Source organism: Rhamphochromis sp. 'chilingali' (assembly GCF_963969265.1).
Source record: "Rhamphochromis sp. 'chilingali' genome assembly, chromosome: 19".
NCBI lineage: Eukaryota > Metazoa > Chordata > Actinopteri > Cichliformes > Cichlidae > Rhamphochromis > Rhamphochromis sp. 'chilingali'.
Window position 1 is genome coordinate 11,883,329 of NC_137946.1, and position 12,615 is coordinate 11,895,943.

The following is a 12,615-nucleotide window of genomic DNA, read 5'->3' on the forward strand; positions in this document are numbered from 1 at the left end:
AGCCATCCTCCCACTGAGACCATTTCTGATGAGGTTTTAGTGAAGAACAGGTGGATGATGAAGGGTCAAGTCCCCTGTTTTTTCATTTTAAAAAAAATCATACAGTTCTTTTCTGGTTTCTGTATTTAAGGACAACCTTCACACCGTGGGACAAGTTATTATTTTTTTTAAAACACAGTTTTCTGTCTGTCAAACTGTGTTATCTTTGGCATATTTTGTGGATTCAACAAAATAAATGAGAAGAAATTTTTTTGTGACAGGCTTAGCAAAGATCCTAATGATGCAATTCAAAACTGGCTCTTGGCTAAGTTGTCTTAGGTGTTAATTGCTTTAGCTGGGTGTGTTTTCTAATTCATTAACAGGTCAGTGTTAAGTGGCTTAACAAATAAAAAACATTCTTCTAAAAATGGTTAAAAGACTTGAATGAATATAAGCAAAAAAAGCAGCCTGGAGAACTATGGCTCAGTAGCACCAGGTCTTATCTTAAAGAGTTATCTTATCTTATCTGGCTCCTTGGAAGCAAAATATAAAGAAACGAGGGAGGTTCAAGACTTTTGCACAGTACTAGTATGGTTACAAAATTTAGTAGTGTCGTCTTGGGAACAGAACAACTTCCTGACACATGTTGCAGCAGGTGAATCCTTTGATATTTGGAATATGAGGCTGTGCTTTCTGACTTGATTAAAACTTGGCGACCTGTGACCCAGAATGCAATGGAAACTCATATGTAAGGAGGCATGCACTCACAGAGAGCCAACACCCACCTACAAAGAGTGCACCTCCTCCCCCTGACACTTTCCATTTGGCAGCTGCTCCTCTTGTTGGAAGCAGCTTGTGTCCCTGTTACAAATCAACCCAAATGATTGCATTCAGATTCTCTCTGCACCCAACCACACTGACCCATGGTATGGATTGGCTTGCTGGGATGGAGAGGTGGGGGATTCCTAAAGCTTCTAAACTTCTAGAGCTAATTCTGTTCCCTGGGCACAAACAGTAAGAAATAATGCGGTGGAAATATTACCCAGCCAGACAAAAATCCCAGGCAAACATCTCATGAATCCAGACAAGCCTTCCAGTCTGATTGGCTGCATGTAACCAACCAATAGAAAAATACCCTGTGATGTCAGCAGAGTAATGTGAGCTGGTATCTGGGGAAGAAAAGCTGAAATTTCACACAAATATCAAACTCTGGATTCCAAACCTGAAACAATGTTTTTAAAAAAATCCATGAAACTTTCAGCAGTAACTTCTTTACTGTGTAAACGGACTCCAGATAGACCTGAATGTTTACGTGTACTCAGAGATTTCATGCCAGGCTGCCATGATGACGGCATCAGGAAGAGATCAACAAGAGCTCAGATATCTGGCTCAGGCTCACAGACTGATAAACATGATATTCTCATGACAGGTGTACAACGTGTTTGGCTACAGCGCATGTAGTTACGTGGAAAAGCTTCCTATAAATTTGGGGAGGCTTCTTCCATACTGGAACAGTAGGCACACAGGAGACGAGAAAACGTATAGGATTAACTATCAAAGAGGACTGTATACATTTTTCCTGTTAATTGGATTATAATTTACTTGGAAAACTATTAAGGTAAAAAAACAAACAACAACCTTGCATATCAACATAGCTGTGATTTTTTTTAACTCTGTAAATTTTTATTGGCAGTTAATTGAAAATATCAGTTATATTTGCTTCAAGCTGTGGGTCGCTTTCAGCTAAAACTGAGTGAATGATGATTTGCTGAGTTGTGCTATATGGTTGTTTTTGCAGCAAGTGGTGGTATGCTCACTGGCTCATTTCGAGGAGAGTTTATGGCCTGAGGCATTTCCACAACAGAAGCACCTCGAAAGACTAGCTTGTTTCTTGAGAAAACCTGAAACTTGTCATAATCCTTACTCACAGGTTTGTATGACTTTCAGTATGAACAGCATGAAAATATTTCCAGCACATCCAGCGCACTAAATACACCCAGGTTTGTCACAGTTAGTCATTTTAAACAGATCAAACAAAAGTCGTGTAATATAAGAAAATATCAGCAGTTATGCATGTAGTCTATTTTTACTTTACACGCTTATATCCCATATTTGGTTGTCCAGGCAGCGATGTTCTTTGGTGCTTTGTGTTACACAACCAAAGGTCTTTGGATCGTAAGAGCATATCTTTCCATTCATGTCCTCAGCTGAGGCGCAGCAATGGTTGGCATGAAACCCAAAGATGTGATGCCCTCTGTGGCAGTTAAGTTCTTCGGAGCAGGCACGGCAGCCTGCATTGCCGACCTTGTCACCTTTCCACTGGATACCGCCAAAGTCAGACTGCAGGTTAGACAAACAGTGTTAACCCGATGCCTTTAACCTTATGATAGATGTCATATTAAATCCTCTTTTATTTGCATCATGTCGTGCAGCTTCAGGGAGAGTCTCAGATAGCCGAAGGAGTTGGTGCACTGAAGTATCGGGGCGTGTTTGGCACCATCACCACCATGGTGCGCACAGAGGGGGCCAGGAGTCTGTACAATGGACTGGTGGCAGGCCTGCAGAGACAGATGAGCTTCGCTTCTGTCCGTATCGGCCTTTACGACTCCATGAAGCAATTCTACACCCGAGGCACCGAGAGTGAGTATCAGTGAGCGAGCAACAAGTCTGCTTCTATTGCACTGTTTCTTCGTGACCAACATACGTATGGCACACAGGTGCAGGGATTGTTACTCGGCTCATGGCGGGCTGCACCACCGGGGCAATGGCTGTGGCTTTTGCACAGCCAACAGATGTGGTAAAGGTGCGTTTTCAAGCCCAGGTCCGACTGGCTGACGGCGAGAGGAGATACAACGGCACAATAGATGCCTACAAGACGATTGCCCGAGATGAGGGTGTACGTGGCCTGTGGAGAGGTACCTGCTTTACATTCAAGTCATTCATCTTTATATGAAAATGCCCTCGGCTGTTCTGACAGTTACGATCCTCTTTTGTGTTCCAGGATGCATGCCAAACATCACTCGTAACGCCATCGTAAACTGCGCAGAGCTGGTGACCTACGACATGATCAAAGAACTCATCCTGAAGTACAACCTAATGACAGGTGAGGCCATGAATGAAAGATACAGACAAACATCCCTCAAACGTCTGTCTAATTAACGTGAAAGTTGTGACTAAACTTCTGTCCTCCCACAGACAACCTGCCGTGCCACTTCACGGCCGCCTTCAGCGCAGGCTTCTGCACCACAGTTGTGGCTTCTCCTGTGGATGTAGTTAAAACACGTTTCATGAACTCAGGACACGGCCAGTACAGCAGCGCTCTCAACTGTGCCTTCACAATGCTAAGAAACGAAGGATCCACGGCTTTCTATAAAGGGTAAACACACTCTAACATGACCACGAGGCAAGCAGAGATGCTACAAAAGTCCTTTTGAATAATTCTTCACTTGTCTTTTTTTCCTCTTCTTTAGGTTCATGCCTTCTTTCCTGCGACTCGGCTCCTGGAACATTGTGATGTTTGTCACCTATGAGCAAATTAAAAAAGGCATGAGCAGGACACAGCAGTACTGGGAGTCTCCGTTCTGACCGCAACTAGTCAGACTTGTTTTTTTCAACTCAGGACCGCAAAACACAACAGCCTAACGCACACCACAGTGCAGGGGTGACTACTGACGACTCTTGGTTGGAGACCTGAAAATACAGGAGCATGAAAACACAAGAGTTGACATTAGAAAGAGTTTGAGCAGGAAGACTTCAGGGGCATTGTTGCAATATTTAAAATAATTTAAAGGGTAGACCTTACAGAGGCTTCACGCATTTTAATGGTCAGAAATTCCATTACAAGAAGCTCCTTCTGGTGTAAACTTCTATGTTTAAATGAAATAATCATGTGAATAATGTTAGGCTGTAAAGTTAGTTTTTACTTCCTTTAGGCTTTCCATGAAAGCAGAAGACAGTTTATGTCCAACATTACATACCTTAAAATGACCACAATATGTCTTTCTGGATTGTTTACACTGTTTACCTTTTGTAGTTGTAGTTTAATGTATTTGCCACTAGATGTGAAAAGTATGTATGATTTGTTGCTGGTCGATGAGTCATGTGTATTTTGTGAAATAAAGTACTTTAATTAGTGAAAAATTGTAATTTCGCCCATCCTTTTGTATGCTATTGAATGCCAGTGTTGCTTTGTAACTTTATTCTGAATGTCACTTCACATCCCGACTCCCACTCCTAACCTGTTAGATATACAACACTCCTCACAGGGAGAAATTGGGAATGCGGATTTCCTAAAATCTTCTGGAAAAGCCTCAGAATTTTAGGTAAGCAAATGCTGCTGATCTCTTACAAATATACCTCCTTTTTTAAAATCGAGCATTTATTAGTGCTTCCACTTAATAATAATACTCCTGAAATGTGCCTCCGGAGTTCAGCCACATTTACAGAGATGTACCTACACATGGTAATACGGACCATATGCATGTCTTCTTCATCAGTATCATGTTGGCCTTCTGCTTCTGTTACGTCCCAGAGTTCATATGTTACTATATAATTCTTTTCACTCATGGATTTTTTTGCATGTATGTATTTCTGATGGGTTGCTTATTTGTTTAACATGGAAGTGACCTTGTTTCTTAATATATTTCTATGCCTGTGAGGCCCTTTGAACATGATATGTGCTACTGGGCGATACAAATAAAAATGAATTGTTACAACAAACAAATCATGAAACAGGCTGTCATAAAACACCTCCCAGCATTTCTTTTGGCACAGAACCACCAGTTTAAACCTAAAATATGTTTTTTTTTTCATTTATGAATTACATTTCCAACTCCATAATTCTTAGAGTGCTGTATCATTTCCATAGGTCTCTGAAAAAGATCTTACCAGGTACGATATCTGTGCAGTTTCTTTGCACAGGCCATCACTCTGAAGAACACTTGGATCACTGACATATTATCTCACACATAGTACAGATATGGGGGTATGGATAAGTTACTATATAATTGATGGACAACTGGTTGATGTATAAAATATATATACTGGGAATCGACAGTATAAATATACTGTTTATATAGTAACCAGTTATCCATCACCTCTTTTTTCCATAATTTGTCCCAGGATAATCATCAGGAAAAATAAACTGCACTTATTATTGAGATCATCTAAGCTAACAATAGCACAAATGAGCATTTAAACCTTTTAGGATAAATGTGAAAAAAAAAATCACTTCACATTTTATATTTTTATGACAGTTCATGATGAATCTCTGTGATCCAAACACCTGGTTCAGCTGCTGCAGTCCCATAACTGGGTCAGTCAGATATGGAAAGATAGCGCCACCATACCACTACATATGGAGGACTGCTTTTGCTGAATAGAGGTGTTAAATGAGCTTATGGCACACACCAGCTGGAGGCATTACTAGCATAGTGAGTAAAAGAAGCCAGGATCAAGCGTGTAAAGCAGATCCATAAAATAAGCAACACTTGTCTTCCTGATGGGATGTAACTCTCATGTGTCAAATTTACAGATGCAGTTTTAAATAAAAAACATTTGTCTCTGAATGCAGTGTGTTTGTGAAATTTGTTTCTGTCAGATTTTGCAGGAACATCTTGTCGTGTTCACGTTCACAAATACAACGCTTGTGTTTTTGAAAAACACTGTGGAAAATGGTTGGATTCAGGCCTGCAGATGTGCCACCTTCGGCAGCTGTAAAGTTTGTGGGAGCAGGAACTGCAGCCTGCATCGCTGACCTGCTCACCTTTCCCTTAGACACAGCCAAAGTGCGACTGCAGGTATTAAAGTATTCTTGTGTAACAAACACAAAGCCAATTCTTGTAACCTTAGTAGCCTGAACTTTCATTGCACAGATCCAAGGAGAGACCAGAGGCTCTGCTGCTACAGGGAGCGGCTCTACGGTGAAGTATCGAGGGGTGTTCGGCACCATCGCCACCATGGTGCGTACTGAGGGTCCTCTGAGTCTTTACAGTGGGCTGGTGGCAGGACTCCAGAGGCAGATGAGCTTTGCGTCTGTCCGAATTGGTCTCTACGACTCTGTTAAACAGTTCTACACTAAAGGCTCTGACCGTGAGCATCTGTGATTGGATTCTGACAGTTGTTTATTTGGTTGAGGGGAAATTTTGACCAGTCTCAACTGACATCTCTCTCTTCCCTGGTTTAGATGTGGGCATTGGGAGTCGGCTGCTGGCTGGATCTACCACAGGTGCCTTGGCGGTTGCCATTGCTCAGCCCACAGACGTGGTGAAAGTTCGCTTCCAGGCACAGGCCAGATGTCTTGGCCGTGCCAGGCGCTACTGTAGCACAGTGGATGCTTACAAGACAATTGCCAAGGAGGAAGGCATTTGTGGTCTGTGGAAAGGTAGCTCAAGCTTCCAAAATGCGTGTTTTTAAAAGGCTGCTGCTTCATTTCTTATGATGCATCTTTGTTTTCGATGTCACACAGGCACAGCTCCAAACATTGCACGTAACGCTATTGTTAACTGCACAGAACTGGTGACCTATGACTTCATCAAGGATATGCTCCTTAGGTCCACGCAGCTGACAGGTAAAACACAGTGGCTTCACAGCAACATCACGCATGTGTATGATATAGCACTCAGCCCTGGGTTCTGTGCACTCCACAGATAATCTGCCCTGCCATTTTGCATCAGCCTTTGGTGCGGGGTTGTGCACAACAGTGATCGCCTCCCCTGTTGATGTGGTCAAGACAAGATACATGAACTCTGCTCTTGGCCAGTACAGCAGCATTCTCAACTGTGCTGCTGCCATGATGACCAATGAAGGCCCGCGTGCTTTTTACAAAGGGTAACCCAGTGATTCCACATTCATTTGACAACTCTTAATGTGAATGAAACGAAACCAAAAATGTTTTTGCCTCCATTTCCATTTTCTTAAGGTTTATCCCGTCTTTCTTACGCCTGGGGTCCTGGAACGTGGTCATGTTTGTGACGTACGAGCAGCTGAAACGAGCAATGATGGCAGCGAATCACAGCTGCAAAGCTTATCTGTAATCTCTACTGTCTCTCGATGGGCTCGTGTTCGACCACACTCACATTGTCTTTCATTTTTGTTATCTTCCAGCGTGTTTACAGAAATATTCTGACAGAGTGCAAAGTGCAAATAAAAACAGAAAGACACGATTTGCAAATGTATCAGTATTGCTCTCTCCTGACAGACATGTAGCCACATGAACAGTCCAATCAATCATTCTGATTACACATGTATTTGGAATGTGATTAATCTTTAAAAGACAGAGCTTGCTTGATCAGATACTTCCTCTCAGTAGAAAGCGTCTCGGGGAACTTAAGGTCAAAAGTAATTATGAGGTTTCCTCTCTGGGAAGGATTCTTGGACAGCGGCATTCCTTCTCCGGACAAGACTTTTTGGTATCTAGGGCTGATATGACATGACAAACAAATCAGAGAGCAGAAACTTAATGCAGTAATGCACAAAATAAAAACACAATAATCATTAAGTGTTATAGCAGATGGTTATGCTGGACATTTCTTCCTGTTATAAGGGAGTTTTTCATTCCCACTGTCGCCAAGTATTTGCTCATAGGTGATCATATAATTGTTGGAGTTTTCTCTGCTTTTTTTCTTTTGGGGGGGGGTTGTATTTCCTTACAATACGAAGCACTTTGACGCGACTGTTTTTGCACTCTGGCACTACATAAATGTAAAAACAACCAGACTGGGAAAAACTGTTTTTCAAGACAGTGACTGAAAGCACTTACTGGACAATGTCATTGATAAGAACAGAGAGCAGCCTGCCATCTAGTGTCTGCACGTCCACAGAGAAGCCAGTTAAAGCCTGCGAACAAGGGAATCAGCTTACAGCTTCAAAGAAACCTTTTTGCATGGCCAATAATCAATCCATGACATGACTCACCATCTCCAGAGTAATCTTTGCTTTGTAGATGAGGTCATTGTTATGTCTCACAAACAGAGGATGAGTCTTCTGTCGCACAATAAACACAATATCTGCGGGAATGCTGCTTGGTCCCTGAAGGTAAAACAGCAAAACAAAATAAAAAGATTACCATGCAGCAGTCTTTACAGACAGTTCTTTATACATTCCCTCCCTGGGTAAAGGAAAGAATATACACAAACAAGGCAGTGGTACAGTCAGTACACATCATCATAATAAAAAAACAGAGTAATAAGAAGAATAGCTTTGAGCGCATAATTTCTTTTGGCTAAAATTGCCCAGAGTACAATAAGCAAAATGCCTTTTGCTTATTGTAATTGGGTGTTAAAACCGAACATGCTTACTTTTGGTAGTAAGCGTGTTCCATTTCAGTGAACCTATAAAAGATCTGCAGGAACAACGTACTTGTGTGCAGTCTATGCAAAGTGCCAATTTTAGGAGAACCTTCACAAGTAGTTAGTCATCAGTTATACTTGCAATAGCAGAAAAAGGAGTACAATAAATTATAATTTGTTAAAAATTCCCCTCTCCTTTGTCGCATTCAGCCTTTTTAATGCTTACCTCTACTATCTTTTCACTAATTGCTGCACTGCAGTAATGTATATACCACAATAACAATGGCAACCTGCTAAATTTCCCTTTAAAGCTAACTGCACACTGAAGCCTAGGATTGATTACAGCAAAAAATACATTTCTGGGTTATAGCAGCCATATAGCTCGGAAATGGCATCGGAGCCACGAACCCAACTCAGGCTGTAGGAAATATTTATGTATAAAAGGATAAAAATAATACACTATACCAACTCATGAGCTCACTTTCAAACCCCCCATTTTAAAATGATGTGTAGGCTGGTTAATTACCTGATCTCCCTCTTTGGGGAAAGTAATTCTTGTGCCTTCGTTCCATCCAGGCTTGACATCTATACTCAGAATCTTGTCTTTGATACTGGATGTGCATCCATCGTCATTCATGACCTGTAAAATAAATAAAGCATCGCACAATATATGAGGCAAAATCAGTGCTGTAGTATGTCTTTGTGATGGCGTTTTTTATTTTATTTTTTAATGCTGTTGTTTAGTTAGCTCTAAACCCCATGAGGAGCTTGCAGTCTTATAGATGAGTGAATCCAACAAAAGCCACGGGAGGGAGAAAATATAAACATGTCTTACTCTGCGAGATATCTTGATCTTTTTTGTGCATCCATGGAAGAGATCGTCCAGGCACAAATGAAGGTCTCTCTCTATTGGGGAATCTTGCGTTTTCGCCACTTGTGGCTGCAGGCCACCGAACTGAAGCGGCACATCATTTGTGTAGAAGTCTAGTAAAAAAAAAGAAAAAAAAGAAGGGGGATTAAAGGATTAAAATCGAAAACGCACATTCACTGTCGGGCTTTGATTATGTTTTTTTCTCACCTGCAAATGGGTTGTCACCCCCAAAAAACTGTTTGAATGTCTGGTCAGGATTCCCATGGTAGACGTATTTTGATGACCAAGTTCCATTGCTGGCAAACTCAAGTGGAATACCACCTCTCAGGCCCTCCTCTCCAAACTTGTCGTAAGTTGCCTTTTTTCGAGCTTTCACACAGAAAATTGGCTTTGATTCACACACATATGGTACATTCTGCATACAATAAATACAGCCTTTCCTCAGACCAAAATACACTTCACTGTATATAAGCCTGTATTACTATTTTAATATTAACTGGTATTTAAAAAAAGCTTTCTATTTCTGATCCTTATAACAGTTTCCTGCTAAATGTTTTTTTTAAACAAAAAGCTTTAAATACAAATCTGCAGTTATTTCCACTTCTCCTTTTACAAAAATGTTAGTATTGCTTATAATATAACCAATTTTAAACTGAGTTGTAGCTGTGCGTTCATCTATTGCATTGTTTGAAACCGTGAGTGGGAGGGTAGATACAATACATTACGATACTTTGCGTGGTGATATTGTATCGATAGAGAGTCACCAAATATCAATATTTTATAAAGAAATACAAATACTCAGGGAGTACTATGAACAGTAGGACTCATCTTATATTGAGATGATTTTATGTATCTCATTGTCTTTTATCCTGTCTTCCTTCTCTCACCCCAACTGGTCGCAGCAGATGGCCCCGCCCCTCCCTGAGCCTGGTTCTGCTGGAGGTTTCTTCCTTTTAAAAGGGAGTTTTTCCTTCCCACTGTCGCCAAAATGCTTGCTCATAGGGGGTCATGTTATTGTTGGGTTTTTCTCTGTATGTATTATTGTAGGTCTACCTTACAATATAAAGCGCCTTGAGGCGACTGTTGTTGTGATTTGGCCCTGTATAAATTCAATTGAATTGAATTGAATGTAAAATCAGCTCCACTGACAAACCACCCAGGACTGGACACACTTAGCTTGACAAAGTTACATGCTAATTAAGAGCGAGCTTATGGCTCATAAGTAAAAACAGGACAGCAACCTCCTTGCAGCTACAAAATATTTTTTTAAGAATCAGTGACTGCCTGCTCATAGAATTGAATTTTTTCACATTCTGCAACTGACGAAACAGTTGCCCAGAACGTGAGGGTCTCGAACACAAATGGTCAATTTTGATTGGATGGCAGTTGCAGAGGTCACCTGAGAGGAGGCAACTTTTCAGCAAACAATCTCAGTCTGACTTAGACTGACTGCAATCGCTCTCTGAGAGAATGTCAAATAACTGACTCAACCGGCTCCCAGGTGGCTATATTCTGGTTTTATTTACATAGAACAGGAAGGTTGCTGGTTGCAACCGAATGCAAAATCACTTATCGCGGGAATGTTGTACACCTTCCTTTGATAATTCAATTGATTTGTGCTGCTTAAAAAAAGAATAATAATAGATCATCACAGTATATCAGTTAAACTTCAGAGATATCAGTCTGTTCAGTTGGGAAACATGAACCCGTCTGAATCCGTTTCGCTTACTTTGGTTCAAATGAAAGTAACGCTGGAGAGGCATCAACGAGACAACCCCACCCAAAAACCTGACTGTTTTTGCTGTTTGTCAGTGAGACATACATGCAGCCCATGCAGGTTGCACAGGTAGTCGAGCTCAGTTCTCTTCACACAGGAGAGACACACACAAGCAGTGAGGACATGTGACACACATGAAAGGGTCTTGAGACACTGGTGAATGTTAGGCTGTCTGCCTGATCCTTCCGCATGACAGATTTGGAGGGTTCCACAGACCTCCACGTGCTGTTAGGTAGGTGATAAAAGAGTTTGCCAAGAAACAGACACATCTGTTGCCTTCTTGAGGTAATTTTCGAGAGCACTGGAAATGTTCCTCCTGTCCCTTTTTATACAAAGGAACAGACATGGGTACTGATGCTGTGGTGATGCCCCTAACTGCCCAGCTCTTAGCAGCTCCACACTCTTGACACTGCTGACAGATACACCTTCTTACATCGGCTCTTCCTGATTTGCAGTCCTGGAGCAGCTGTGCACTGACTATCTTTGCAACGTGAATAGGCTGCAGGTACCATGTCATTCCACCAGAATTGAAAAGGAAAGTCACAAAAAGCAAAGCTAGAATGAACTGAATCACGAGGGATAAGGAACGACCACTTTCATTTGCACCAAAGCAGCTGAAATGGATTCAGTACGATTAACTGACTTTTCCTTAGACTGTGATCATCGAGTGTCCCCTTATTGTTTTTATCCGTGCGGTTTCCAAAATAAAACACACTTCAGTCTCGATATTCTTCCACTTACGGTCGCTTAAAACATCATAGGCTTCACCCAACTGGGTAAATTTCTGGGAGCTTCCAGGCTCTCTGTTTCTTTTCGGATGAAACTTCAGTGCAAGGCGTCGATATCTAAGAAAGAGAAAGAAATAACTGAGGAATAACAGAACAAGCCTCATTATTAAGCATGTGAGTTTCATATGTATTAAATGACTTACGCCTTTTTGATGTCTGCATCTGTTGCGTTTCTATTTATTTCCAAAGTCTCGTAGTAATCATTACTCATTGTGAAACTAAGTATTTAAAACCACATTTAAACATCAAAGAAATATCCAGCTAAAACACAGAGTGCGGGTGCGTGAATTGGTTTCCACGGAAACGGCTGCTGGGAGACTCTCGCGAGAATTGCAAACACTCGCGGACATTAATTTAAAATAAACTATTGAATGAAAGAACAAGAAACAGACTGCAGTCCAGAGAAGACTGCTCGTCTTCAAATAAATAAGAAGAAATTTAGAAGTAATAAACGTTGACGGGAGTTGCTACTTCGCAGTGAAGTAATTATTACTGACCTCTTTCGAAAGCTTTTATAGTGTGTCATTATTTAATGTCTCCGCGTAGTAGTTATTGTCTGCTTTGTAATATAGCCTAGAATCATATGCAGATGACCACGATATTAATGAATAGCTGTGCAACAATCTGATAATCACTCAATGCTAGATCCCAACTAGGTCAGGTAGATAGGGTCACTTGACATTTTGCATAGCGGATTGCTGGCATGTGTATACTCATTGTTTGTTAAATAAAGTTAAAAAAGAAAAGAAAAAAAAGATTGCTGGCATGTCTCGTGTTTGGGGGCCACCACTGCATTATTTCTTCTGTGGACTTGCAGAACAAACAGTAGGTAATGAGTCAGGCCAGTTACTGTAGCTTCAGCATACCGTGATCTTGTCTATTTGTAAATTTTTGAAGCACCTTGGTTATTTT

General features: G+C 41.2%; 3 protein-coding genes across 5 annotated transcripts; 2 read left to right on the forward strand and 1 right to left on the reverse strand.

The window, feature by feature from the left end:
* The first annotated feature begins 1,388 nt into the window (after nucleotides 1–1,388).
* On the forward strand, nucleotides 1,389–4,027 carry LOC308386561 (dicarboxylate carrier UCP2-like). Of its 3 annotated transcripts, none has more exons than XM_080866188.1 (7): nucleotides 1,389–1,909; nucleotides 2,187–2,325; nucleotides 2,412–2,619; nucleotides 2,697–2,894; nucleotides 2,981–3,082; nucleotides 3,175–3,355; nucleotides 3,450–4,027. In XM_080866188.1, the coding sequence occupies exons 2-7, from the start codon at nucleotides 2,200–2,202 to the stop codon at nucleotides 3,562–3,564; spliced, it is 930 nt and encodes a 309-aa protein (XP_080722314.1). In that variant the 5' UTR covers nucleotides 1,389–1,909; nucleotides 2,187–2,199; the 3' UTR covers nucleotides 3,565–4,027. The 3 variants fall into 3 exon arrangements, with proteins under 3 accessions (XP_080722314.1, XP_080722315.1, XP_080722313.1); XM_080866189.1 differs by having other exon boundaries at nucleotides 1,389–1,597; nucleotides 1,778–2,325; XM_080866187.1 differs by having other exon boundaries at nucleotides 1,389–2,325.
* Nucleotides 4,028–5,052: 1,025 nt separating this feature from the next.
* Nucleotides 5,053–7,018, forward strand: LOC308386568 (dicarboxylate carrier UCP2-like). Its single transcript, XM_080866199.1, has 6 exons — nucleotides 5,053–5,777; nucleotides 5,853–6,069; nucleotides 6,164–6,361; nucleotides 6,446–6,547; nucleotides 6,627–6,807; nucleotides 6,899–7,018. Exons 1-6 carry the CDS (start codon nucleotides 5,652–5,654, stop codon nucleotides 7,011–7,013), a joined length of 939 nt encoding a protein of 312 aa, XP_080722325.1. The 5' UTR covers nucleotides 5,053–5,651; the 3' UTR covers nucleotides 7,014–7,018.
* Nucleotides 7,019–7,142: 124 nt separating this feature from the next.
* On the reverse strand, nucleotides 7,143–11,996 carry dnajb13 (DnaJ heat shock protein family (Hsp40) member B13). Its single transcript, XM_080866186.1, has 8 exons — nucleotides 11,847–11,996; nucleotides 11,657–11,760; nucleotides 9,346–9,507; nucleotides 9,103–9,251; nucleotides 8,794–8,907; nucleotides 7,894–8,007; nucleotides 7,739–7,815; nucleotides 7,143–7,398 (listed from the first exon to the last, which is right to left on the reverse strand). The coding sequence occupies exons 1-8, from the start codon at nucleotides 11,912–11,914 to the stop codon at nucleotides 7,239–7,241; spliced, it is 948 nt and encodes a 315-aa protein (XP_080722312.1). The 5' UTR covers nucleotides 11,915–11,996; the 3' UTR covers nucleotides 7,143–7,238.
* Between the last annotated feature and the right edge of the window lie 619 nt (nucleotides 11,997–12,615).

Coding starts and splice junctions, on each gene's coding strand:
- LOC308386561 (XM_080866187.1), top strand. CDS start 2,200: ATGGTTGGCATGAAACCCAAAGATGTGATGCCCTCTGTGGCAGTTAAG. Junction 2,895..2,980: donor TGTACGTGGCCTGTGGAGAG/GTACCTGCTTTA, acceptor TTTGTGTTCCAG/GATGCATGCCAAACATCACT. Junction 3,356..3,449: donor TCCACGGCTTTCTATAAAGG/GTAAACACACTC, acceptor CCTCTTCTTTAG/GTTCATGCCTTCTTTCCTGC.
- LOC308386568 (XM_080866199.1), top strand. CDS start 5,652: ATGGTTGGATTCAGGCCTGCAGATGTGCCACCTTCGGCAGCTGTAAAG. Junction 5,778..5,852: donor CAGCCAAAGTGCGACTGCAG/GTATTAAAGTAT, acceptor TTCATTGCACAG/ATCCAAGGAGAGACCAGAGG. Junction 6,070..6,163: donor CTACACTAAAGGCTCTGACC/GTGAGCATCTGT, acceptor TCCCTGGTTTAG/ATGTGGGCATTGGGAGTCGG.
- dnajb13 (XM_080866186.1), bottom strand. CDS start 11,914: ATGAGTAATGATTACTACGAGACTTTGGAAATAAATAGAAACGCAACA. Junction 11,761..11,846: donor GATGCAGACATCAAAAAGGC/GTAAGTCATTTA, acceptor TCTCTTTCTTAG/ATATCGACGCCTTGCACTGA. Junction 8,908..9,102: donor AGATCAAGATATCTCGCAGA/GTAAGACATGTT, acceptor TTTATTTTACAG/GTCATGAATGACGATGGATG.